The sequence below is a fragment of the Lepidochelys kempii genome, chromosome 11 (genome assembly GCF_965140265.1).
Source record: "Lepidochelys kempii isolate rLepKem1 chromosome 11, rLepKem1.hap2, whole genome shotgun sequence".
NCBI lineage: Eukaryota > Metazoa > Chordata > Testudines > Cheloniidae > Lepidochelys > Lepidochelys kempii.
The window spans coordinates 64766150-64792585 of NC_133266.1; the positions used below are offsets into that span (position 1 = coordinate 64766150).

At 44.9% G+C, this 26436-nt stretch overlaps 1 protein-coding gene across 14 annotated transcripts in view; it reads left to right on the plus strand.

Moving 5' to 3' along the window:
* Positions 1-26436, plus strand: part of UNC80 (unc-80 homolog, NALCN channel complex subunit) — a 188906-nt gene that overhangs the window by 117775 nt on the left and 44695 nt on the right. For 12 of the 14 annotated variants that reach the window (XR_012154378.1, XR_012154377.1, XM_073306691.1 and 9 more), the window contains 15 exons: positions 1570-1751; positions 5629-5760; positions 6183-6369; positions 7319-7450; positions 7788-7931; positions 10775-10875; positions 13485-13571; positions 14961-15144; positions 15874-15968; positions 18504-18593; positions 18859-18960; positions 19923-20103; positions 21265-21533; positions 23885-24019; positions 25958-26096. Coding sequence is in view for 12 of the 14 variants with exons in the window: in XM_073306691.1 (XP_073162792.1) it covers positions 1570-1751; positions 5629-5760; positions 6183-6369; positions 7319-7450; positions 7788-7931; positions 10775-10875; positions 13485-13571; positions 14961-15144; positions 15874-15968; positions 18504-18593; positions 18859-18960; positions 19923-20103; positions 21265-21533; positions 23885-24019; positions 25958-26096 (2160 nt within the window). In the remaining 2 variants the exon portion in view is untranslated. The remainder of the gene's footprint in view (positions 1-1569; positions 1752-5628; positions 5761-6182; positions 6370-7318; positions 7451-7787; positions 7932-10774; positions 10876-13484; positions 13572-14960; positions 15145-15873; positions 15969-18503; positions 18594-18858; positions 18961-19922; positions 20104-21264; positions 21534-23884; positions 24020-25957; positions 26097-26436) is intronic. The other 2 variants (XM_073306686.1, XM_073306694.1) reach the window with 1 other exon arrangement.

Genomic DNA, 26436 nt, shown 5'->3' on the forward strand with positions numbered 1-26436 from the left:
ATCTGGCAGCTACAACAGCAAAACACAACCTTTTGCATCCAGCTCCATTCCCCTCAAATCCCTGTGATAGGGGGCCTTTGTGAGAGAGGAAGCCACTTAAGATCAAACTTGTCATACCTCCAACAAATTTTGCCCCATTTAATTTTAATGCCTCCGGTTTGCAGCCCTCTATTTTCTCTTGTCTTATATTTACTTTGTAAGCTCTTTGAGACAGGAACCATGTTTTGTCCTGTGTGTTTGTACAGCACCTAGCTCCTGGTCTGTAACTGGTGCTCCAAGACATGACTGCAATGCAAATGATGATATAAATTTTATAAAATTTGAAAAATCACATTTGGAATACACCAGTATTACTTCTGGCTTAAAGTCTGCAAAGTAATTAAGGACAAAGGGCCCAACCTTGCACTGGGATCCACTAACATGGACCCGTTTGAGCCCTCATGGGATCTCTTAGATACATAACTTAAGGTACCCAACTCCTTCTCATTTATGTTCTCACGTGCCCAGGAGGCTGACTGTAGAGGTTAATTTAGACACCGTAATTTAAAAATCCTTGGCATTTTTGTACAGCATTATAACCGCATTGTGACAAGACCAAAGGAAAGAAAACACAAACTATTTCTTAATTAACGCTTGTATTGTTTGCCCAAAGGCCACTTACTTTCAGATCAGTAGTGCTTGTGTGCTGAGCTCTTCTATGAGATGCTCAGCACCCTTCACTCCCCCTAACTTCACTTGGAGATGAGGGTGCTCAGCACCTCCCAGAATTGCTCAACACCTTGCAAGATTGAGAACCAAATCTCACTGTAAAATCTTTTTTTCATCTAAAATGTAATGAAATTCCATTGTAAATATTTGGATTCTGAACCTGTCTGGTCTTTTGGAGAGTTATGAAGTATTCATTCATAGATTTTTTTTTCTTATTTTCTATTTTTTAGCATGGGATAATTTACCAGATTTTAAAAAATTAATGATCTTTTCCAGTGCACTGAGACATTCTCAATAATTTAGTCACTGTCTATCTACAATTGGAATATCCCTCTATGCAGATCTATACAGTAGGATAATAAGATCCTGGACTGGGAGTCAGAAAACCTGATTTCTCTTCCCAGCATGCCACTGATTGGCTCTGTGAACTTCAGAAAGTCACTAAAACACTGTGCCTCAGTTTCCCCCTCTGTCCTTTGTAAAGTACTTTGAGTTGGAAAGTCCTGTAAAAGTGCTGCTGCTTCTTATTTATTGTTATTGATGAATGAAGCCTGGACTTACTTTTTATTCTAAACTAATCGTTGCTGAGATTTTCATGAGAACAAAAGCATTCTCTGTTTTAAAAAACAGCTTTGCTAACATCTTTTTATGAGCAGTTGTGGTGGCTATGAGAGGTGGAGTGACACTGATTCCATTTCATGAAGCAAAACACTTTTTGCTGGTGCTAGTATATTGCTGATTTCATTTTCTGTGGAGCATTTTTTTTGGTAGGGTTTTGGTTTTTTTACGTGACTGCAATTTTGTCTGCAAAACAAATACACTCTGAAAACACTTCGCTGATAAAATGTTCACTCCCTGCAGCTGCCATGTTCCTGTTGTGTGCTGTGAAAGTGCCTGAGGCTGTTTCTGATATGCTGATGTCCGAATTTCATCACCCTGAAACAGTGCAAAGACTGAATGCTGTTCTCAAATTCCATACCCTCTGGAGATTTCGGTATCAAGTCTGGCCTCGAATGGAGGAGGGCGCTCAACAGATCTTTAAGGTAGATGAGAAGAACAAACACACGGTTGTCTTTTGCAGTTTTGGCTTGTAGGACAGATGTATTGTGACATGATGACAAGGAATTGGCGTTAAGTCATTTCAGAAGAGGAAAAACTAATTCTGTACGCCAGGTTTGTAGGGTGAGGAACTGTATAAAAAAGAGACAAACCCACAGAATTCTGGGTGAAGATGAGAGAAAAATACTTAGTAGGAAAGAAACATATTGCCATAGACAATTGTCACAGTATAGTAAGATGTAGTTCAGCAGGGGGAAAAATGAATGGAACTAATTAGTGTCTCTGACTTTTCCACCAATATTAAATTAGAAGATGATACAACATTTCCATAGTTATTAACAAAAATATCTTGTGCCTGTTATAACTAATTGCATTGAGCTAAATATATAGGACCTGATTTGGCCGTTACTTGTGGAGTCAGGTACTTCTCGACCCGAGCAAGGATGGCAGAATCCATTCCGGCAATATTAATCATGGTTTTCTTTGATTAATGGGATTGGCCTGTCAAGTTGTCTGCTCACTTTTATAAAGATTCTGTACATCCCAGAAGATCATACAGTGTTCTCCTAACCACTTTAATTTTCAATTATATAATGGATGTATCTGGGAAATGGGCTACTTCACTGCAGATTGATATACCAGATACCTTCTGATGTCTAGCTTAAAGGAACAGATGTTCTTCTTTGAGTGCTTGCTCATGTCAGTTCCATTCTAGGTGTGTTTTGCCTTAGTGGTATCCATAGGGTGGGCTGTAGCGCCCCCTTGAGTTCTGCACTCATGCTTTGGTATATTAGGCTCTGTCAACCCTATGCCCTCTCTGTTCCTTCTTACTGCCCATGATGGTTGGTGAGAGCTCCTTGTCTTGCTCCACAAGAGCATTAGCGGTTCTTCACAGCCCATTGTCTGTCGTCTTTGTGTATAGTTTGTAGGTGCTTAGTTAGACATTAAGTGTTAGGTTAGTGTGGTAGTTAGAGTCCTGGCTGGGACTTCAACCTGGAGCGGGGTGTGCCTCGTTCCTCAGGCTTCTAGCCATGCTCATCGTGCAGCAGGCCAATGCCTATTAGTGACCCCCATGCCAGATGTTTGAAGTGCTTGGGGAGCAAGGACAAGGGCAGAATATGTAAGAACTTTCGCCCTAGAATCCACAAGGAGCGGGATATCCAATTGAGGACCCTCCTCATGGAGGCTGCGCTTCATCCTGCCTCGGACCCCTCCCGCTCGGATGCCATGCTGAGCACCTCAGTGTTGGTGCTGAGCGTGCCGCCGGCACCGGGCTCTGCACAGCACCATTCCCCCTCACCGGTGCCAAAGAAGCGGCAAAAGAAGAAGAGCCCCCTGGCATTGGAAGGGAAAGGGGCCTTGGGCAAAGGACCTATGTCAGGTCATGTGTCCGGTTTGACGGGGAGTACCGCTGAGGTTGGACCCCTAGCCCAGCCAGGGATTCAACTGCCAGGAGCAGCAGGGGAACCCAGCTTCTCCTAGGGCCCTCATTGCCCAAAGCGGCCCTGGCGGCTAAAGAACAAGCCAGACAACTGGCACCACAAACACCACGCCAGACTTGGCTAAGGCCCCAATACCTAGGGCAAGCCAATCATGGGACTGCCCAATAGGGCAGTGGAACGCCCTCAGTTTCCGAACCGTAGGTGTAGATCCCCATCTCCATGGCCTAGGACCCCGGCACTGCATCCTGGTCTCTGGTCAGAAGACCCAGGTCCCTAAAACCACGCTCTCTCCCTACGAGACATGGGACACCGGAGTTGAGGCACCAGTCCCCGTACCACTGGTACCGGTGAGCTTCCCTCCAAAGATTGCCACAGTGCAGGTCACCCTCGCCCAGACGGTCTCCCAGACATCAGTCCTCACTGGCGCGGAATTGCTCCCTGTCGCAACACCGGTCTCCATGCCCCCATTACTGCTCATCGGACAGGCACCGATTCTCACCCTTACCTCGCCAGTCGCCAACCAGGGTCAGTCAGCAGACGCAGGCCTTGACGGCTCTGCCCTGGTCACTGGAAGGGCAATGGTCAGAATCAGACCGGGAGTTCGGCCCCTTGCCAAGGAGGGGCGATTCGCTGCCAACCCACGAAACTGGCGCGGCACCTGCAGTGATGGCATGGCAGCAGGGACAGTGTTCCGCTCATTGGCCATACTGGAACCTATGAGGCATGCCCATAATGCCGGTCCCATATTCCCATCAGTCCTCCCAGGCTGCCTCGGACAAACCGCCCCCAGCACTGCCAGCACCAGAGTTGGAACATGGTACCAAATCTGACGCGGGGGCAGCTCATTGGACTCCAGCACCTAGGGAGCCATCCCCAGAAAAGGAAGGAGAACCTGCCCCTTCCCAGGTGGTGCAGTCATTGTCATAGTCTCCAGACGAAGCGGTGGTGGATCCCTCCCAAGCATGCAGCCCCCATGCTGACTTCAAGGGGCACCAGGCCCTCCTTAAAAGGGTGGCTACCAACTTGAACTTAAAATTTTGATCATGGAGGAGTCCGATTACCTCTTTAACATTGTATCCTCCTCCACCCTGTCCAGGTCGTGCTGCCCGTCCACCCAGGAGTCCTTAAGATTGCCAAATCACTGTGGCAGACCCCCTCTTCCATTCTGCCTACTTCTAAAAAAGCGGAAAAGAGGTATTATGTCCCTGCAAAAGGGTTCAAATATCTGTGTACACACTCTCCAGCGGTGTCACTGGTCGTGTCTGCTGTTAATGAAAGGGACGGGCAGGGCCAAGTCAGTGGCACATCAAAAAACAAAGATGCTAAGAGATTGGACTTATTTGGCAGAAAGATTTATTTGATGGTAAGCCTGCAATTTCGGGAGTCTAACCACCAGGCCCTGTTAGGCCGGTACAATTTTAACCTGTGGGACTCCCTTAACAAATTCAAGGAGGCCCTCCTGAAGGACCGAGCCCAGGAGTTGAGATGTGTTACTCATGCCCATTCCATTACCCGCCCTCCTACCCCTATGTCGGAGTTGCCAGCAAGTAGGAATTGAGAGGGCGAAGGGTCAGCAGCGCCTAATATACCAACGCATGAGTGCGACACTCAAGCGGGTGCGACAGCCGACCCTACGGATACCGCTAAGGCAAAAATCTTCGATGACTGTGCGTATGGGCACGTGCACACCTAGAACGGGATCAACATGAGCAACACCTCTCAAAGAACAACAGTTACGAAAAGGAAGGTAACCATTTTTTCTTCTTCAAGTGCTTGCTCATGTCGATTCCATTCTAGGTAACTCACGAGAAGTATCCTCTGAGGTGGACTCGGAGTTCCCAGTCTAGCAGCTTTTTCTCTTGAAAACCACTGTAAGGATTCATATATTGACCCTTTGGTATACCACAAATAATTGTTATGTGGACTTTGAGGAGTAAAAGTGATGAATTTGGAAGATTTTCTCCCTCGCTTATCTGTTTCTCATTGTGGTTGAAGGGTCTTTCCTTTATCTTTTGAGAAGTTATTGTTATTCATGATGTAACAAGAGCACAGATGTGTGAAAAGAGAGGCCAGCTGTAAAAAGTGGTCACATAGTCTGGATGGTTCGCATCATGTTATGCAAAAGAATCCATGTTCTATAATTCTATGGGATAACAGTTTCTGGTTCCTTGTTTTTCGTCTGAGATTCAGTTTTTATAATGGACAGTGCAAAATGATTTCAGATGTTTTATCTTTTGCCTAAAATGTTTTATTGTTTTAAAAAAATATTGTTGATACTGAGCACAGTTCCCCTTCCTTCTGTCCCAGGTTGCAGGAAGAGGCTGGAATCCCAAGGGAAGTAATCAATCGGCATTTAAATCCACCACCTAAAATTTCTCTTTCCCTCTACCTGATTTTCTCTCCTTGTGTTTTCTTGCAGATTCCTCCTCCAAGTATAAACTTCACCCTGCCCTCTCCAGTACTGGGAATGCCCTCTGTGCCAATGTTTGACCCCCCGTGGGTTCCACAGTGCAGTGGGAGTGTGCAGGACCCAATTAATGAGGACCAGTCTGTAAGTTAAAGAGCTCCCTAGAGGGGATATTGTTATTACTTAGTGACAGACTATATCCAGGTGGTGGGGGTGGGGAGGAAGAGGGAGGGAGCTAAAGAAGACCAAGTAGTCTAAACTCTGAATTTCCTTACTTGTGTCAGTTTACAAGAGATCTTTGAGTACATTGTTAGTATAGTGCATAGACATCACATATACTGTGTTAGTATTTTTCCTATTTTTCAACAAGAGACTTAAGACAAGAAATCCAACCAAGAGCATCCTTGTGAATCTTTATTCCGTTAACACCTACTTGTTGTGGGTGTGTATGTGTATAGATAGATGAATGGATTTGCTCTTTAGTGGGTTAAATGTTAAAACACATGCTGCATGAAAACCAAACCAATTGCTTCATGTTGGTTTCTTTCTTCTTGCTTTTCTGGCAGAAGTCGTTTTCAGCCCGGGCAGTGTCACGTTCTCATCAGCGAGCAGAGCACATCCTGAAGAACCTGCAGCAGGAGGAAGAAAAGAAGCGCCTAGGCCGGGAAGCCAGTCTTATCACTGCCATTCCCATCACCCAGGAGGCCTGCTATGAGCCCACCTGCACGCCAAACTCAGAGCAAGAAGAGGAAGGTGCGCTCCAAAGCCAAGAACTGCTTGCCAGGAACCAATAAGCACATGCCTCCAGCATGGAACAGGTCTTAGGGATGCAGTGAGGATGGAAAGTCATCATTAGTGATAGGGAAGACCCCACTTTAACATCTTCACCATTTCGGATCACTCAAAGGAACTGGTTTTTAATCACTTTACGAACCTAACAGCACCATACAGATGTAAGGCATCCATGTCAAAAAATAAAAGATTCAAAATGAATGAGAAAGAAGTGTTACCAATAATTACTGTAATAAGGGCCCAAACCTGTGAAATGTTGAGTGCTGCCTGCAAGAAACTGGGTGTTCTCAGCTCCCACTGACCGATGGGAGTTGAGGACTCTCTGCACCTCACAGGAGGCACTCAGCACGTTGCCAAATCAGATCCTTACTGTCTGAGAATAAAGGAAACTGAAAACTTAGCCTTTGGGTTGAGGATTTCATTGGGTCAAGCTAATGCAATAGAGTTAGTTAAATGTCCTCTTTTTGCATATTGCAGCTACACAAATATGCTGATGTGTCCTGAGCTGTGTATGCAATGGAAAATCTGCAAACAGAATAGTGGCATTGCAAGTGCACCCAGACAGTACCTGGAGGAAGGACAACAAATTACCTAGCAGTGTGGTTTGTTACGATGTAGAATAATCGTCTAACTGAAGCTGTGGAGCTGCATCACCTGAGTCAACTGAAACTTGACTCAGCAAAGCACTGGGTAATATATGTTAAGGAACAGGCCTGCTCTAGCTCCCAGGGGATCGACGAGATTGCCTAAATCATCTTTTTCGTTTCTAAATTGTACATTTCACAAGAAGTCTGACTTGAATTTTTCTCTGTTCCAATCTGGCAGCATGATGCTTCTCTCTGGGAAATGCCTTGAATTGTGGCAGTCGAATTTATAAACCAAAATTCACATCCCCTGTTTTCTTTGTCAGTAGAAGAAGTCACCAACCTGGCATCCCGCCGTCTCTCTGTGAGTCCCTCCTGCACCTCCAGTACTTCTCACAGGAACTATTCCTTCCGTCGTGGCTCTGTCTGGTCAGTGCGTTCAGCCGTCAGTGCAGAAGGTGGGCGTCGACTTTACATTTGTTTTTAATTCTCCTTATACAATGTATAGATTCATTCTGTTGACTCACAGGTCTCATGTCTTCCTTGGTCTTAACCAAAGCTACACCTGCCTTTTGTCAGGCCTGCTTGAAAGCTCAGGAAGTTCTGAACTAGTCAGCCCCATGCATTATATACTGCTGCTCATTCCCATGTAGCTTCTCTTCAGTTCCAGTGTTTCACTGTGAGTTACCGCTGAGTTGTGTCATGTGAAGCACTCCGGGTGGAGAACTGTAATTGAAAAGGATTTTACCAACAGCACATTGGCTAACGCATGCCTTTTACTCCTCTCTGCTCTAGATGAGGAACACACTACAGAGCACACTCCAAACCATCATGTGCCACAGCCCCCACAGGCAGTGTTCCCAGCATGCATCTGTGCAGCTGTGCTCCCCATTGTTCACTTGATGGAAGATGGAGAAGTCCGAGAGGATGGAGTAGCAGGTGCTGACCTAGATTAAACATTCATGGGCTCTTAATCAGAGGTTACAAAAATCTCTAGCAGTTTGAACAATGGCTCAGATTAGTAAGAGCAGCTAGGCCAGTAGCATCAGAATCCAGTTATTAGTGGCACCCACGCTTTTTTTAAAAGCTAGGAAATTGCTCACAAAAAATAACACATTAAAAGAACAGTTTTAAGGTTGCAAAGTCAAGCCCTCAGAATTTAAGAAATGCCAGAATCAGGGTTGCCTGCGCAACCTTAATGTGATCCTCTTGTGTGAATGCATTATAATACAGTCTGTAATTACCTGAGCACATTTTATATTTTCCACAGGACCTCTGCCTCATTCAGTGTATAGAATGGATGCTGCATACTTAATGAGCAGCTCTTCAGTATTTTATTTTATCCTTATGATTCAGTGTGTGGGTCCATGCCTTATTTACAGCACACTGTTCAAAACCTGCTCTGAAGACAGAACTGTTAATTTCTTCATGGGCTTTTCTATGGCACTCATCACTACAGTATGTGAGTGCTTGACAAACGTTAATGAATTTATCTTCACGTCTCAGTCCCCCATACCCAGCCACGACTTCTTGTCCCAGGTCCAGTCTTACCCCCACGCTTGCCTCCCTAGCTCACATATAGGTCAGAATCCCAGTCCCCTAACCCTCCCTGGCTCCTCCCTTTAGTTCTCCACCTCACCTGGCTCCTCACCCCTCTGCACTTGAATCGAGCTGCTTCCTCCTTTTCCTTCTCATTGCCTGGGTGCCTGCAGGAGGATCACTGAGAGCACAGGAGATGCAGTTCCCCTGTTCTCAATTCCAGTGCCCAGTGCCACACCAGCCCCTGGCTGCCAAGAGGAGCAATTGGAGGGAAAGTCCTGCTCGGCCCCCACAGCCCTGGGATGGAGCATGCTCCGTGCAGACAGAACCTTTGGAAAATCTAACTGCTAAACTCTACTGAGCTTGTGAAAACTGAGCTTTTCAGAGGCTCATAACTTGGCAAAATTTGAAAAAAAATATGAGGATGCTAGAAGACACATCTCTGGCACCTGAGTGAAGCACCTGCCTAATTTTAAGTCCCTGCCCCAAAGCATGGACGTGTCAGAGCTTCTCAGTGAAACAGTTCATTCTCAAAAGTGACCATCATTTTTGCTTAAATGTACCAAAAATATTCAACCTAAGGCAGACACTCAGCATGGAAAATGTCAACCCAAACAGTTAAAGTTTGGCAAAGTTGTGAACACCTGAAAAGAGGATCTTACAATGGGAAGTGTCAGGCAATTTACCTATAGGCATCACTAGCAGCGCTGTCTCTAATTCCACTTATAAATAGTATATAAAGAGTTTATAAATTATTTGACTTTATAATCATGTTACGGACATAAACAGTGTGTGTCATTGATGGGTATAAGCCTATAGAAAGTTTTATAAACTGCTATTGACAGGCTCTTGGTTCTGGGCCGTGAGTCCTGGTAGTTGGAGTAGTGGTCAAGAACAGATTCCAAGGGTCAAAGCTAGCCACAGAGTCAGGACTGGGCAGAGGGCAGCACTTAAACCAGGGTCTGGGGACAGGCCATGGGTCAGAACCAAGGTCTGTGTCCGTAAACAAGCCAAATCAGGATTGCACTCAGTCTGGAAGCAGGCCAAAGGTCGAAGCTGGGTTGAAGTCAGTCCAAGGTTCTGGGGTTCAGGAGGCAGGTGCAAGGCTGGAGCAGGGTCAGAATAATGTACGGACAAGGCTGAAGCAGGCTGGAACAAGTTTTGGGCAAGGCTGGGGCAGGAACAGGGACAGGATCAAGGCAGAGTGGAAGCCTAGGGAGTCTAACACTGTGAGGCAGCAGGAGAGTTCCTAGTCCAGTGGTGCTATTGAATAGACTGACTTGTTGCTCTGGCAGTGAGGGTGAAATACTTGTACCTGGGGGTCATCAGACCCGGGCCCTGCTCAGGGATAGGCTGCTGCAGCATGCCTGAGGGGTGAGTCAGTGCAGGGTTTGCTGGAGGCAGGAGTCATTATAGCTGAGTGAGCAACCCTGGTTCAGCTGTGGGTTTGCCTCACAGTTATAAGCCATGATGATAAGCAACGTACACTATTGGCTTGTCAAATTCCATAACAATTACTTATTTATTAAAACATCTATTAATCATATATTAACCTCTTATAAACCATTTATAAATAGGTCCTAGATATAAATATGTGTAACTATTATTTTATGTTTTCTTTCTTTGCGATGCTCTCTTTTGGACAACTAAAGCTCCTGTCCTACTTGGTCAAGTCTTTCTTTTTAAATTTGTGAAATAGTCACTTCCTTTGTAGCTTCCTTTGTGTTTATTATTCCTCAGTATTCTCAGATGAAGGGGTTGATGCTATTCTGAAATATTTCAGACATTTACAAATGGTTTAATTTACTATTTGTTATTCATCGTTTATAAGGTGTGGCTGGCCCCTCAAATCATGTATTGATTGAGCTTCTTCCTGGTTAGATGGCTGAATTACAGAAAAACAGTGAATAATGTGCTGCTAATGTAAATTTGAAGATGAATAATCATTTATGCTAAAATTGGTGACATTTGGGGGATTTAGTAACCCTTTCACAAACACGCAATATCTGTTCAAATAGTAGCCACAAACAATATGATTTAGTGAATAACAAAAAATTCACAACAATATTTGCAGTTTTTAATTAACTGACCATATGTAATCATGCATCTGAGTGTCAATTCTGTAGATGCACATGGTTCTCTGGTTTGCTGGTAGACGTCAAACATTTTAATATAAATATACCCCTTTAAGACTTCTCCTGAAGATGAGGTTCTCACTAGTTCTTTTTCTTCCTCCTGTATAGTGAGTGCCGTGGCCCAGCAGGTCTTATGGAACTGCTTGATTGAAGATCCCTCTACAGTTCTACGGCATTTCCTGGAGAAACTCACAATAAGCAACCGACAAGTAGGTTCTCCTTTTCCCAGTATAGACATATTTTCCCAGAGCATATTAAAGGAGAGCTTAGCCATCACTTAATGCACAAAAATACAGGAACAAGTAAAATCACTTAAAGGGTAAAACAATCTTTACTATAAGATGGCTTAGAATACTAACAACCAGATCCTTGGCTGGTGTAGATCAGTGTAGGCCCTATCAAGTCAATGGGGCTATGCTGATTTACACCACCTGATTGTCCAAGGTCCTGTTCTGACTCTGTTTAGGTCTCTTAGTCCTGAATCCTACTGAGCTAGGTTTCCTCAGCTGGTGCAGATGAACCTAGCTTCATCGGAGCCACTCTGTTTAACCCTCCCTGAAGTACAGGCCTGACATTCAGCACCCTGTTTGCAGTGTTGTAGCCATGTGGGTCCCAGGATATTAAAGAAACAAGGTGGGTGAGGTAAAACCTTTTATTGGACCAGCTTCTGTTGGTGAGACAAACTTTCAAGCTTACACAGAGCTCTTCTTCGGGTCTGGGAACTGTACTAATCAGAGTGTCACAGCTAAATACAAGGTGGAACAGATTGTTTAACATAAGTAGTTAATACATATCATCATAATCCTTTTCTGTGCTATGTCTGGTTTAGACTGTAAACTCTATGAGGCAGGGATCTGTCGCTTTTGTTTGTATGAAGAGCACCAGGTACCCCTGTAGCGCTATATAAATAATAACATAGACAACACCGTGCACACCAGGACACCATATAAATAAGAACATAAGAGCAGGCATACGGGGTCTGACCAATGGTCCGTCTAGCCCAGTAGCCTCTCTTCCAAGAGTGGCTGGTGCTAGGTGCTTCAGAAGGAATGAACAGAACAGGGCAATTTATCAAGTGATCCTCATCCCCTGTCATCCAGTCCCAACATCTGGCAGTCAGAAGTTTGGGAACACCCAGAGCATATGGGGTTGCATTCCTGATCATCTTGGCTAATAGCCATTGATGGACCTATCCTCCATGAATGTATCTCATTCTTTTCAAACCCAGTTATACTTTGTCCTTCACAACTTCCCATGGCAATGAGTTCCACAGCTTGACCGTGCATTATGTGAAGAAATACTTCCTTATATTTGTTTTACACCCGCTGCTTATTAATTTCAGTGAGTGACCCTTGGGTTCTTGTGTTACGTCAAGGGTACATAAGACTTCTTTGTTCACTTTCTCTACACCATTCATGATTTTACAGAGCTTTTATCATATCCCCCCTTTCGTCATCTCTTTTCTAAACTGAACAGAGTCTCTCCATACGAAAGCTGTTCCATACCCCTAAACATTTTTATTGCCCTTCTCTGTACTTTTGCCAATTCTAATGTATCTTTTTTGTGGGATGGGGTGACCGGAACTGCACACAGTATTTAAGGTGTGGGGGTACCATGGATTTATACAGCGGAATTACGATATTTTTTGTCTCATTATATATCCCTTTCCTAATGGTTCCTAGCATTCTGTTTGCTTTTTGGACAGCTGCTGCACACTGAGCAGATATCATCAGAGTCCCAGTAATGATGATATCACTATAGATAGCGATATCACCATCCTTCTCACCTGACCATCACATGTATATCAAAGTTGACTGCTCACACTTGCTGCGTTAATGAGACAATGAATAAAAAGAAAACCGGGAGAAAGGATGGTCAGATACTTTTTGCCTCTGTTTTTAATGGCTGTGCACAGAGGCCTAGCCACTTTTACAGCTTCTCACTCAGGCTAGAGGGAAGACCTGGAAGTTTCCTTTGAATTCAGCCCAGTCAGCCACTGATGCTTGTTAAACATCCAGACTTGAAAAAGTAGCTCTTTCCCCTGCAGCCCTGATCACCAGTAGGAAGTTGGAATCTGCTGTGAGGCCACCAATGGCTGTTGAAGGGGATTCTAGGTGAGGGGCTGGGGAACCTTTACAAATACAGGTGATGTCTACACTGCAGTTGCATATGTAGACATACCCGAGCCAGCTTTGATCTAGCTACCTCAGATAACAGTAGCAGTGAAGCTGCAGCAAAATGGGCGACAGCACAGGCTAGCCACTTGAGTATTACCCAGGGTCCCAGGCAGGCTTGTACACTATGACACTGCCAGACTGTGATGTGCTCTGTCTATCCTCAACTGGTGGGTGATCCCTATGCCAGCCTACACACATTAGAGCTGCCCACAGGAAAAAACAACAGAGAATCTGGCCCAAAATGGGGACTGTAACCAAGAAGTGACAGTGATCACAGTAAAGTGAATTAATTTTCATATACTCTCTCCAATACTGTCCTAATAGCACTTTTCCATTGTAAGTAAGAACTCGCATTGCTGCAGGGAAGGTACGGCGACAGGATTAGGAGGTTGCCAGGGCAGATGTCCATGGTGATATCTCTAGGTAAGAAGGTGATCCACAGTGCGAAACAGTGAGAACCACTGACCTAGATAATACATTCATTATGGCCTTGGACTTGCACTTAGAATTCTAAGTACTCTTCTCCTAAGCATATGGTTCCATTTCATGCAGAGAGAGAGAGAGAATGAGAATGAGAAAGGAAGGAAGGAAACTGTAGGCCATTTTGTGATGGAAATTAAAAACTCTTGCTCTTCTTCCAGGATGAGTTGATGTACATGCTGAGGAAGCTCCTACTGAACATCGGAGACTTCCCTGCCCAGACGTCTCACATCCTGTTTAACTACTTGGTGAGTAGCTCCCAGTACCAGCCTACAGTCCATAAATCTAATCTTTGGCTGCTCATTTCCTAAAGCACAAGTGTTACAATCTAGAAGGAGAGAGTGCCCTGTGGTTTTGCTCACACAATTTATGCACATCAAGCCTCTAGCTGTCAGTGTAGATCACCTGGCTCAGACAGGCTTCCATTTCCCCTCCCCCCCATATTTATTAAAGAGTGAAATAAACTGTTACCCTGTCGTGCCAAACCCACAGCTGCACACAACCCTTTTGGAGTTCTGCTGGGGGAGACCATGCAACGTGTTTACCCCCTATGCTGCACTCCAGGAGAGTCTGTGTGAAGGATCATGTGTCTCAATCCTAAGCCTAGAGATACCCAGGCAGTACTCAAACTGCAGCCACCACCAAGCAGCTCACCAGAACCAGTAGGGAAGGGGGCTAGTGGAAGTCTAGCTCAACAAGAGCTCTGCCCGCAAAGCTCCTGACTGGGGGAGACGTCCAGCCCCACTGATTGGCTTGGACATGCTACTTAAGCCAGAAGGAGGCACAAGAAGTTGTCAGACCAACTAGGTGAATGCTTGGCTGACTGCCAGTTTGGACCCTGCCTGCTTGCTTGCCATTTTCCTGGTTCCTGCCTCCCAGCCTATTCCTGCCCTCCTTATCCCAGATCCTCCTCTGCTGCAAATTCCTGCTTTCCTGTCTTGCTCCAGGTCCCCTCTCCTCCACCCTGCCCCTCACTCTGACTTTGGCTTTGCTTGACTCCTGATTCTGTCTCCAGCTCTAATCTCCAGCTCCAGTTTCTGGCACCTGACTCCAACCACTAGGCATGACTGCCCGTGCCCTGGTCCTCATACACTGCTGCACAGATCCTCCCTTTCCTCCATTCTATAGAGATAGGGAATAAAGGACCATGGTGGTTTCTTCCCTACCCACCCGTCTGCCCAGTGCCCATCCTAGCTATTATGGCTGTTCTGGATCAGCCCCTCAGCACACATCAGTGGCATCCCATACTCACCCAGAACAGAAGGAGTTAGAAAGTTGACATTGGGCATAGTCGGACAGAGTGACATGAACTTTCAAGCATTAGGTTTGACAGGTTGAGTCTTCTATGAATGACGAATAACGCTACAGGAACCGTCTTTTTATTCTGTGTTTGTACAGCACGTCGCACAGCAGGGTCCTGGTCCATGACTGGACTCCTAGGTGCTACGACAGTACAAACATAAATGATCATCACAAATTCCTCTGTCTTACTGAGCCACGTAGTTGACTTGGGTTTGTCACAGACTGAGTGCTCCCCAGAATAATGGAGTTGGCTGAAGCAGGACTAATGCCAGTAAAACAATGTGATGTGTATACAAAAGCAGCTTGAGTGCCACTTTTTTGTTTCTGCCCTGCAGGTGGGATTGATCATGTACTTTGTGCGTACTCCATGTGAATGGGGCATGGACGCCATTTCAGCTACACTGACCTTCCTTTGGGAAGTGGTGGGTTATGTAGAGGGCCTTTTCTTCAAGGATCTCAAACAGACTATGAAGAAGGAGCAGTGTGAAGTAAAACTGCTGGTGACTGCCTCAATGCCAGGTAGGGACATGTACAATCTTTTAAGACGTAGCTGGGATCCTTTACCTATCTTCTATATTTGCTATTTTGCTTACTGCTCCTACACCCCTCAAATATAGAATTGCCGGTTTGAGATCCATTGGAAGAAGGTCAGTGGAAGCTCTCTCTTAATATCACCAACATTTTTAAGCCTGTCCTCCTTGAATTTGGGCTCTGTAAAATAATTCTTGAACAGTTCACAGCCCCTTCAGAACTCTGTAGGCAAATAAACAAAACATGACAACAGAAGAGTCTGTTCAGTGTGGAGCCATATGCCAATCAGTCCCTGAAGGACTGCCACGTCTGATCATTTGAAGAGTCTGCCACTCAGGGATAGCTCAACTTGAAACCCTCCAGTGTAAATAATGGCAATGCCTGGAGTTAATAACCAAGAGTGTACAATGGTAACCCTACATCTTCACGAGCCAGACAAGAAATTGCTCTGTGAAAAACGGAGTTGTCATTTTATATGTATTTCTTCCTTGTGTAACTGTTACAGTTAAAACCCATTGTAACTCCTTAGAAAAGATAAGTTCTCATTATATGGGAGTATAAGTATTCCATAATGGATTCCAAATACCTAGGACTTGTGTTGGCTCCTCACAGGGCGAATTTCACCAATTGGCCTTAGTCTGTGAATAGTCCCATTGGAATAACATGAATTACGTGAGAATGGAGGGGAGAGAGAATGACAGCTCTTCTTTACTCTAGGCACAAAGACCTTGGTAGTGCATGGACAGAACGAGTGTGACATCCCAACCCAGTTACCAGTGCATGAGGACACACAATTTGAAGCTCTTCTGAAGGTGGGAATGAGGTTTTTGGTAGAGCTGTTTATTGATACATTTATATTGATATTGATATTGATAGCTGCCTGTGCCTGTCACATCTAAGTTTTAGAAATACAGTCTTACAAACACCCCGATTTCAATATGGTGGAGGAATACTGCTCTGATATCCACTTCCATCTCAAGATGGGTGACCACTACTGTATAAACTGGGAAGTGATCTGATGGCTAATGTGGGGTACTCCCCATCCTCAGTATCTAGGGTTATAGGAGATCCCATTGCCAGCCAATGCCCCACAAGTGGAACTCTGGGGCCAACAGCGTGCTGCAGATCAGATACAATTTGCTAAATAAATTAGTTAACAATTCACTGACATACTCGTCCGTTCATTTTGTTCTGGTGTTTGACCAGCTCTATTACCTACCCAAGAAATGAACCAAACAGCTGTTTCCACTAAGAACTCTTTGATGGCCCAGGTAGTCCTGATTCCATCACATGATAATTGCAGATTTGTTTTTGCCTCAATGGAGAAATCAGCGTTTCAAGGAGAAAGAGGATAATCCAGTGGTTAGGGTGCTAGCCTTGGGACTTGGCAGACAGGGTTCAGTTCCTTGCTTTGCTAAAGATTTCCAATATGACCTTGGGCAAGTCACTTAGGCCAGTGGCTCTCAACCAGGGGTACACATACCCTTGGGGGTACGCAGAGGTCTTCCAGGGGGTACATCAGTCCATCTAGATATTTGCCTCATTTTACAACGGGCTCCATAAAAAGCATTAGCCAAGTCAGTACAAAGTAAAATTTCATACAGACAATGACTTGTTTATGTTGTTCTATACACTGAAATGTAAGTACAATATTTATATTCCAATTGATTTATTTTATAATTATATGGTAAAAATGAGGAAGTAAGCAGTTTTTCAGTAATAGTGGGCTGTGACACTTTTTGTATTTGTATGTCTGATTTTGTCAGCAAGTAGTTTTTAAGTGAGGTGAAACCTGGGGTATGTGAGACAAAGCAGACTCCTGAAAGGGGTACAGTAGTCTGGACAGGTAGAGAGCCACTGACTCAGGCCATGTCTACACTTACAAGCTTACAGTGCACAGCTGTACTGCTGTAAGATCGCTCGCGTAGCTGCATTATGCTGATGGGAGAGAGTTCTCTCATCGACGTAATAAACCAGCTCAACGAGTGGCGGTAGCTCTGTTGGTGTGAAAGCGTCTCCCACTGACATAATGCTGTGCAACCGAGTGCTTATGCCGGCAAAATTTATATCGCTACGGGGGGAGTTTTTTCATCCCCCTGAATGACAAAAGTTTTGCCAACATATGTGCTAGTGTAAACATAGCCTAAGGCCATGTCTACACTTGCTTCGAGGTGTAGAGTACAGGGACTAGTACTGTACATGTAGCTGCATACTGCAGTGAAAGGCAAGCTGCGTCTATACACTGTAGAGAAAGGTGAAGCTGCCTTTCCCTGCTGCCTCCCTGCTGACAGAACCTTTCATAGACTTTAAGGCCAGAAGGGACCATCGTGATCATTTAGTCTGATCGCCTGCATATTGCGGGCCTGCATGTTGCAGGCCACAGAACCTTGCCCACCCACTACTGCAATAGTCCCCTAACCTCTGGCTGAGTGACTGACATCCTCAAATCATGATTTAAAGATTTCCATTTTACAAAGAATCCACCATTTACTCTAGTTCATACCAGTAAGCAACTCGTGCCCCAGGCTGCAGAGGAAGGTGAAAAATCATTAGGGTCTCTGCCAATCTGACCTGGGGCAAAATTTCCTCCCAACCCCAAATATGGTGATCAGTTAGATCCTCAGCACGTGGGCGAGATCCACCAGCCAGACACCTGGGGAAGAATTCTCTGTAGTAACTCGGACTTTCTCTGCAGCAGCGAGGCAGCAGCAAACGACGCTGCTGAAAATAAGCAGTGTAGACGTGGGAGGCACTGCTTGGGTGTGTAGGGCACTGGGGGGTCAGGCATGCCAGGCACTCTGCTCCACCCACCTAAGCAGTGCCTCACCATCTACGCTGCTATTGATACCCATGCTAGGTGATCGTGAAGTGTCTGTTGTCTACACACTGCCATAAGTGTAGCTATAACCTCCGTCTCTCTCAGCCTTAGTTCCACGTTTTGTAACACAGCACTTCCTTACCTCATAGGGGTGTTGTGAGGATAAATACATAAGTCTGTGAGGTGTTCAGGTCTTGTAGTAATGGAGGCAATGATACCCATATGATGATGTGGCTATAGAGACAGAACAGGTCTGGAGGCAGAAATAATTGTTCTGTGGATAAACACAGGTAACATCAGTCCCCACAGCTGTCAATCCAGCAGATTTTAGGAATGCTGAAATGGGTGCGTGTAGATATATAGATATATACATTTTAAACAAAGAAAGAAAAGTGTTAAATGCAAGAACAATGTGCCGGCGTCAGCAAGGCATTTGGGAATGGTCCTTGTATAACTGGTTTTAAAACGCTTTGTCTCTGTACAACCTACTTCATGAATAACAAGCTGGTCTTTTTTTCTTCCCCCTTAGGAGTGCTTGGAGTTTTTTAACATACCTGAAACCCAGTCTGCTCATTATTTTTTAATGGATAAACGATGGAACCTTATTCATTACAACAAGGTGAGGCAAAGGCCTGGTCCAGCTGATTTTGTTCTTTCTTCATCCCTTCCTAAATATTGGGAGTGGCCAGAATATAGCAAGAGGGCCATATGTGGCCAGAATTGTATCATCATTGATACAGAGCTGTGGCCTGTGGAAATTACGGGTCTTAGTGTCCATGAAGAGAGATGGAAGTGATCCATGCCCTGTTATCCAGTCCCAGCTTCTGGCTACAGTTACAATGGTATTTTTAAAAAACTTGATTTGTTATTCTCTTCCATTGCAGACTTATGTCCGGGATATTTATCCTTTCCGGAGGTCAGTGTCTCCACAGCTCAATCTGGTACAGATGCATCCAGAAAAGGGTCAGGAGCTCATTCAGAAACAGGTATCTCACCACCACCAGGGCATCTCCAGCCAAAAAACATCCTTGGAAGTGGCTCTTCTTTGTCCTTTCAAAGGGCTCCCCTCATACTGCGAGGGGCACGTTTTTCCAGAAGAGCAGCTTGTGGCATGAAAGCCTCCTGGTTGTCATTTCACCAGGCATGCTGCATATTCGGGGACAATCAAGGCACTGAAGAAGGCTGTGTACATTCCTTCCAACTGGATCCTTTTAGCTGTATTGGTCTGCAAATGTTCTTATATGTGTGGCTGGGAAACTCCACATACTTCAGCTTCAAAGGCAGGAATATCCACATTACTTCTTTCCAGGCACCGGCCCCCGGCCTTTGGGAGCCTGCTCGATGACTTTCCCCCACAAGTCTGCCTGTCTCTGCAATAGACACTACCACTTGTGGTTTCTTCTCCCTGCTGGGAGCGTCTCCTCTGCCCCTCCCTTGCTCCGCCTCTCAGATATTCCTTCCTGGGACAGGATTCTCTGCTCCCCATCACCTGGGGCACAACTGTAGCAATTGGCATTGATTGCCATGCCTCATGGTGTTCCATTTGCTCCATTCGCTCTCACCTCAGCTTCCATAGGCTCTCCCATTGGGTCTTGATCCCACATAATGGGGCAGTGACCATCCCATCATGTACCAGTGGAAGTATCAGCTCCTCGAAGAATAAGGTGTCATCACCCAGCCCCGGGAAGAAAGGTGAAGGCTTTGTCACTGGGCCCACCTGCCCCACCTACGGGAGTGGCCTCCAATCCATCCTCAGAGTCCCTGCTCTTCTGATAAGCCAGGATGTATCAGTAGCACTCACGGAGAGTTAATCCAGGGCACTTGCCTCCCACTCTTTCCACTTTGTCTTTGCACTTAGGTGACAAGATTGATCTTTAAAGATGTCACACTCTTTTAAAACCCCTTCTGATTGGAGCGATTCTGCTGTGTGTGTCTCCTTCTCTGCTAGGTATTCACCCGCAAGCTGGAGGAGGTAGGACGGGTGCTGTTCCTCATATCACTGACCCAGAAAATCCCTGTGGCCCACAAGCAATCCCATGTGTCTATGCTCCAAGAGGACCTTCTCCGCCTGCCTTCCTTCCCTCGGAGTGCCATTGATGCAGAATTCTCCCTCTTCAGTGATCCTCGAGGTACTGGGAAAGCACTTGGCAAAGATTTCACTGGCTTCATTTGCATATTGAACTTGGCGCCAGCAGCTTCATTCAGGCAATCTTATTACTCTCTCAGAAAGACTGAACAGAATAGAGGTTTAGCTCATCTCAAAGAAAATACCCTGCCCAGGAACATGATGTCCAGACATTAGGACATAAATGTGACTGCAGTAAAGGTGCTGCAGTATAAAACTGTTCATTTATTAGGAACCCACAAGAAAGGCTGCTTTCCATTGATTTCAGTGGGCTTTGGATTAGTGCCTCAGTTACAGGCACTCTCTACACTCTGATTACTGACAATCACTGCTAAGGCACCTAAAGCTGTGCTCACAAACTTTGTATGGAGTGTGCAAGCTCTGCATTTGTGCATGCAACATTGCACGTGGAAATTAGGTAACTGCATATCTACAGGGGAATATATGTGCGTAGTTACACAACTTGCATGTGCAAATGTGGGGTCTCCTGCCATGATGCGCAGATGTGCAAAATTTTGCAAGAGGAATTTAGGAACTGTCCCATTTCAGAGGTTAACCCTGATAGTAAAGTAGGTTTTCTAATCAAACTCTGGGGTGGATTAGACAGACCCCTGCCCTGGAGTGCCCTTTTCACTGTGTGGTAAGCATTGGCAGGTCATGCAACTGGACGTCTGCTGGCACTGAAAGCACTCTGTTTCAGAAGCAGCAGTGTATGTCCTTCTGGGATAACCTGAAGGGTAAAAAAATAGATAGTATTTATCCATAAAGCCGATAAACTGCCAATGGTATGTGCAAGATTTGGTCTGCTTTAACTTAAAAGAGAAATGAAAAATCAAATGAATTTTAAACATATAGGCTAAAGATTAATAAATCCCTGTGATAATTCATCACATTCCTCCAGTGCCCCTTTTATACTTCTCTTTTCTATTTTTAAACGCAATTGGCCAAAATCTGTTGTCCTCAGTGGTGTTGCACCACAGATTAATTTGCTTCAATCCTCCTTTAAAAAGCACCTGTAGCCAAAGTGGTGACTGGAGGAAACTTTGTAGAGGCCATTGCTCAGCAGATCCCTTCCATTGGTCTTCGGGAATGTTACCTGGCTGGGAATGCCTTGCTGGGCTAAGGCGATTAATTAGCTCCTATGTTGCCTGCATTGTTCTCGCAGCTGGGAAGGAACTCTTTGGCCTTGATACTCTTCAAAAAAGCCTGTGGATTAAGCTCCTGGAGGAGATGTTCCTCGGCATGCCCAGTGAATTTCCTTGGGGGGATGAGATCATGCTGTTCCTAAATGTCTTCAATGGAGCCCTGATCCTGCACCCAGAGGACAGTGCCTTGCTGAGGCAGTACGCTGCCACTGTCATCAACACCGCTGTGCACTTCAACCATCTCTTCTCTCTCAGTGGGTACCAGTGGATCCTCCCCACCATGCTGCAGGTGAGTGTCTTCCTCCCACTGGTTAGCACCGAAGACTGAAGAGCTGCTGTGAGTCATCATAAGCAGCAAATCAGCGAGCGATGCAAGCATTCTCCTGCTTCATCAGAGGTCTCTCTGATAAAGCAACAATAATAAACACACCGAGTACTCAGTAGTTTCCATTGTTAAGAGTTCACCAGCAGTACATACCTTATGGTGCTGCTGTGAGGTACATAATTAGCATCTCCCATTTTACAGGTGGGGAGACCAAGGTGGAAGGTTAAGGGCTTTGCCCAGGGTCAGTCACAGAACGAGTTGTAGAAGAATCATAGAAGATTAGGGTTGGAAGAGACCTCAGGAGGTCATCTAATCCAACCCCTGCTCAGAGCAGAACCAACCCCAACTAAATCATCCCAGCCAAGGCTTTGTCAAGCTGGGCCTTAAAAAACGCTAAGGAAGGAGATTACACCACCTCCCTAGGTAACCCATTCCAGTGCTTCACCACCCTCCTAGTGAAATAGTGTTTCCTAATATCCAACCTAGACCTCCCCCACTGCAACTTGAGACCATTGCTCTTTGTTCTGTCATCTGCCACCACTGAGGACAGCCAAGCTCCATCCTCTTGGGACCCCCCTTCAGGTAATTGAAGGCTGCTGTCAAATCCCCCCTCACTCTTCTTTTCTGCAGACTAAACAAGCCCAGTTCCCTCAGCCTCTCCTCATCAGTCATTTGCCCCAGCCCCCTGATCATTTTCATTGCCCTCCGCTGGACTCTCTCCAATTTGTCTGCATCCTTTCTGTAGTGGGAGTTCTGAAACTGGACTCAATACTCCAGATGTGGTCTCACCAGTGCCAAAAAGAGGGGAATAATCTCTTCCCTCGATCTGCTGGTAATACTCCTACGAATGCAGCCCAATATGCCGTTAGCCTTCTTGGCAACAAGGGCACACTGTTGACTCATATCCAGCTTCTCATCCACTGTAATCCCCAGGTCCTTTTCTGCAGAACTGCTGCTTAGCCAGTCGGTCTCCAGCCTGTACCGGTGCATGGGATTCTTTCATCCTAAGTGAAGGACTCTGCACTTGTCCTTGTTGTACCTCATCAGATTTCTTTTGGCCCAATCCTCCAGTTTGTCTAGGTCACTCTGGACTCTATCCCTACCCTCCAGCGGTATTGTATTTTGATTGTATATTTTTACTGTATATTGATCTCCATTTGCATTGGGGATCTGCCCATAGCATGCAAGGTGTTGTCCAAGCACATAGGAGAACAGTCCCTTCCCCAGAGGACTTACAATCTAAGACCTTGATGTCACTAGCTGTGAATCTACAGTGCACTCACGTGTCACGCACTAACTGGCCGTATGGACACCAGCAACCTGTTAGCCACCCAACCAACCTCCTCTGGGCTATGCTCACCCTTAATTTGCCTTGCAAGTTAACAGTAGGTGCACCCCAGTCCCCGATCCCCTTTGAAGTCTTCCCTTGTAGTGTTCAGCCCCTTATCCACTGAGCACTCACAATAATACCAGAAATGCAGTGTACACACCAGCTTGAGTGATCAGTTCCTCATACAATACCACAGTGCTGATATATACTTATAGTGAAAACAATAATCAATCTATTATCAAAGATCAAGGTTTAAGAGAGAGTGAATAAGGATAATGGAAACAGAAGAGTTACATGTGATTTTTGTTCAATAACATGATTTCTAAAGTTAAGTTAACAGTCTAACCTTCAGTCTCAATAAGTTTCTCTCACCCCTTTTTGCAGCATTTCAACCAAGCCTGGTTGAGATCCCATTTCCATGAATATAAATATTTTGTCCATTTACTTCCTCAGGGGCAGGACAAGGGGGTATCTTTTTATCTTCCCCAAAAAGTTCATTTTCTGCCCTCAGAAACTGAGCTCCTCTCCTTGGTGTACACCTCAGCTACTTTGTCTGCACCCCCTGCCCAAGGCTACCCGTTGGATTTCTATGGCATAGAAGGTCTTATGTGGGCTGTCTGTAATGGGGTGAAATCCACCCCAAACGCAGGAATTTAGTGGGGTTTGTTGCCTGACTACAGCAAGAGCAATATCGGTAGCTGTTTTTCAAGGAAACTTGTTATATCAACAGGGAAATAGAGCAGGCAGGCACTATAAATAGAAAAGAGGCTACTAGCTAACTGTATTGTTTACAAAGCTCAGAGAAATTAATGATTGCTGAATCCCACATCTAATCGAACACCTGCAGGGCAGGATTCTGGGGGCCAGTTATGAAGGAAATGTGGAAATACTGTTTTCAAGGCCCACAATATCTTGCAGAATTCACTGTTTTGCTGTTTTAATTGGATTGTCACTTCTGTACGCTTCCTCTTCCCTTTCCCCCCAGGTGTATGCTGACTACGAAAGCAACCCACAGTTACGCCAAGCGATTGAGTTTGCCTGCCGCCAGTTCTACATTCTGCATCGCAAGCCCTTTGTTCTGCAACTGTTTGCCAGTGTGGCTCCTCTGCTCGAGTTCCCTGTGAGTAAAACCTGATCCTTAGATTCACACTGGGGAGCATGGATATGCAGACAGGCTTCCACATGGGAGAAAGCAAGGGGAAAGCATCTGGGAAAAAGAGGAGCTGTATGCTTGGAATTCTCATGGAAATCAAGAGCACTGTACTTGTTACACTAATCCCCTTAGGATCTATTAACTGTTAACCAGGGGGCAGGGCTACTCAGGGAGAACAGGGATTTATAAAACCAGCTCCTCAGTGACCAGAGGAGCTAGCAAACAGGAGTTTAGAGGGGGAGCGTGAAATCCAGACATACCTAACCTACTCTAAACTTATGCCAATAACCACCTGCCCTCCCAACAAAAAAAACCCCTCCAAAACAAAAAAAGCTGCAGGCGTAAAAACAATGCATGCACAAACCCAGAAGCAGAGTGGGGGGCTATCCAGTTCATTTCACTGAATGCAGCATGTAGCATTACCTGCCCTATGGCCAGGTGGCGTATGTGTGAATTTGGTGCAAAGAGCTTCTGGCCCTCAGAGACCGAGTACGGGCTCTGGAGACGAGAGTGGCTGAACTGGAGGAGCTAAGGGAGACAGAGGTACATAGATGAGACTTTCCAGCACACAGTAGAACCGTCTCACACCCAGTCTGACAGCCTCTGTGCTATTGAGGAGGATGGAAGTCTCAGGGAAGGAAAATATCCAACTGGAGTTGAGGAAAATGATCCCATAGTTGGAACCCTCCTTTCAGATGATGTCATGGTATCTTCTTGCACTGAGGATACCTCTGAGGGAGAGAATCCCAGTTACTGGGAACAGACAGGCGGCTTGGTTGAAATGCTGCAAAAAGGGGTGAGAGAAACTTATTGAGACAGAGGGTTAGACTGCTAAGTTAACTTTAGAAATCATGTTATAGAACAAAAATCACATGTAACCCTTCTGTTTCCATTATCCTTATTCACTCTCTCTTCACTCTGCTAGGTAAGAGATTAAAGTCCAGAACCTCCACTCTCTTACCTAGCAGCCTAAATGTGGCTTCCAGAACTTCTCTCCTGCCTTTCCTGCAGCAATTCACTATGCAGTTCTCCCAGTCACTGCAAACCCAACTATCTATATTTCTAATGATCTGATCCAGTATGATAAATTCAGTCATACTTTATATTAAATTCCTATTTTAAGTGGTTTATAAAGAGTTAATAAATGATTAATAGCTGATGTAAGCATGGTACAGACATGATATATGGTTATAAGCAACCTATTCACCTGTTGGACTCTAGCAATTGATTAACTGTTTATTAACCTTTTATAAACTATTTATAAATGGAACCTTAATATAAAGTGTGACCATCAATTCTATAATTTTATGTTGGAAAAGAAACAATGAGCTTAAATTGCAGCAAGGGAGATTTAGGTTAGACATTATGAAAAATTTCCTAACTGTAAGGGCAGTTAAGTACTGGAACAAGTCACCTATTGTGGTTTTGGAATCTCTGTCACTGGAGGTTTTTTAATAACAGGTTAGACAAACGCCTGTCAGGGATGGTCTAGATAATACTTAGTCCTGCCTCAGTGCATGGGACTGAACTAGATAACTTATCAAGGTCCCTTCCAATCCTACATTTCTATGATTCTATGATTGTGAATATAAAGGCCCAGAGGGAGTTAGGGACCTTGAGTATCTGTGACACCATTATTTCAGAGGGCAGCACTTGAATGAACCCTTTGGAAGTAAAGATATACAATTTCCAGACTCAATTTCCAGACCACGTTACCTTTGTTTGTAGAATAAAGCGCACATATACAGCGCACATATTGTTTTATATGATTACACTCCTGAACTGAACTTGTAAATGCTATGAACTCATGATTAAAACTGAACTGTTTCTGTCTGCAAATGAAGACACTTGGGATGCAAATAAAATAATAAAAAAATCAATAATAAATGAGTGTCATTTAAACAGGATGCTACAAACAATGGACCCAGCAAGGGAGTGTCAGCTCAGTGCCTGTTTGACCTGCTGCAGTCCCTAGAGGGAGATACACCTGACATTTTGGACATCTTAGAGCTGGTGAAAGCCGAAAAGCCTCTCAAATCATTAGGTAATAGCAATTCTTCCTTTTGTTATCCCCTGTATTCAAGAGACATGATTATTTATTTAGTATCGAATATGTTGACTCAGTAATATTTGCTGTAGGCTTTTTGATTTTTGAGTGCAGCAGTACCAGCTTCTTACACTTTACCCAGCTGCGAAGGTTAGGTTTGTCACAGTCGTCCGTTAGGTTATTTATTATATTTATTTATTTATAAAGGGTTATTTATTTCATTGAAAAGCATTTTCTGTTGTGCTGAGAGAGAAAGTTTGAGACCAGCCACTGGCATTTTGAATTTTGTCAATGGGGAGTAAAGAACAAAGATCCCAAACAGGCTGCATCATGCAGA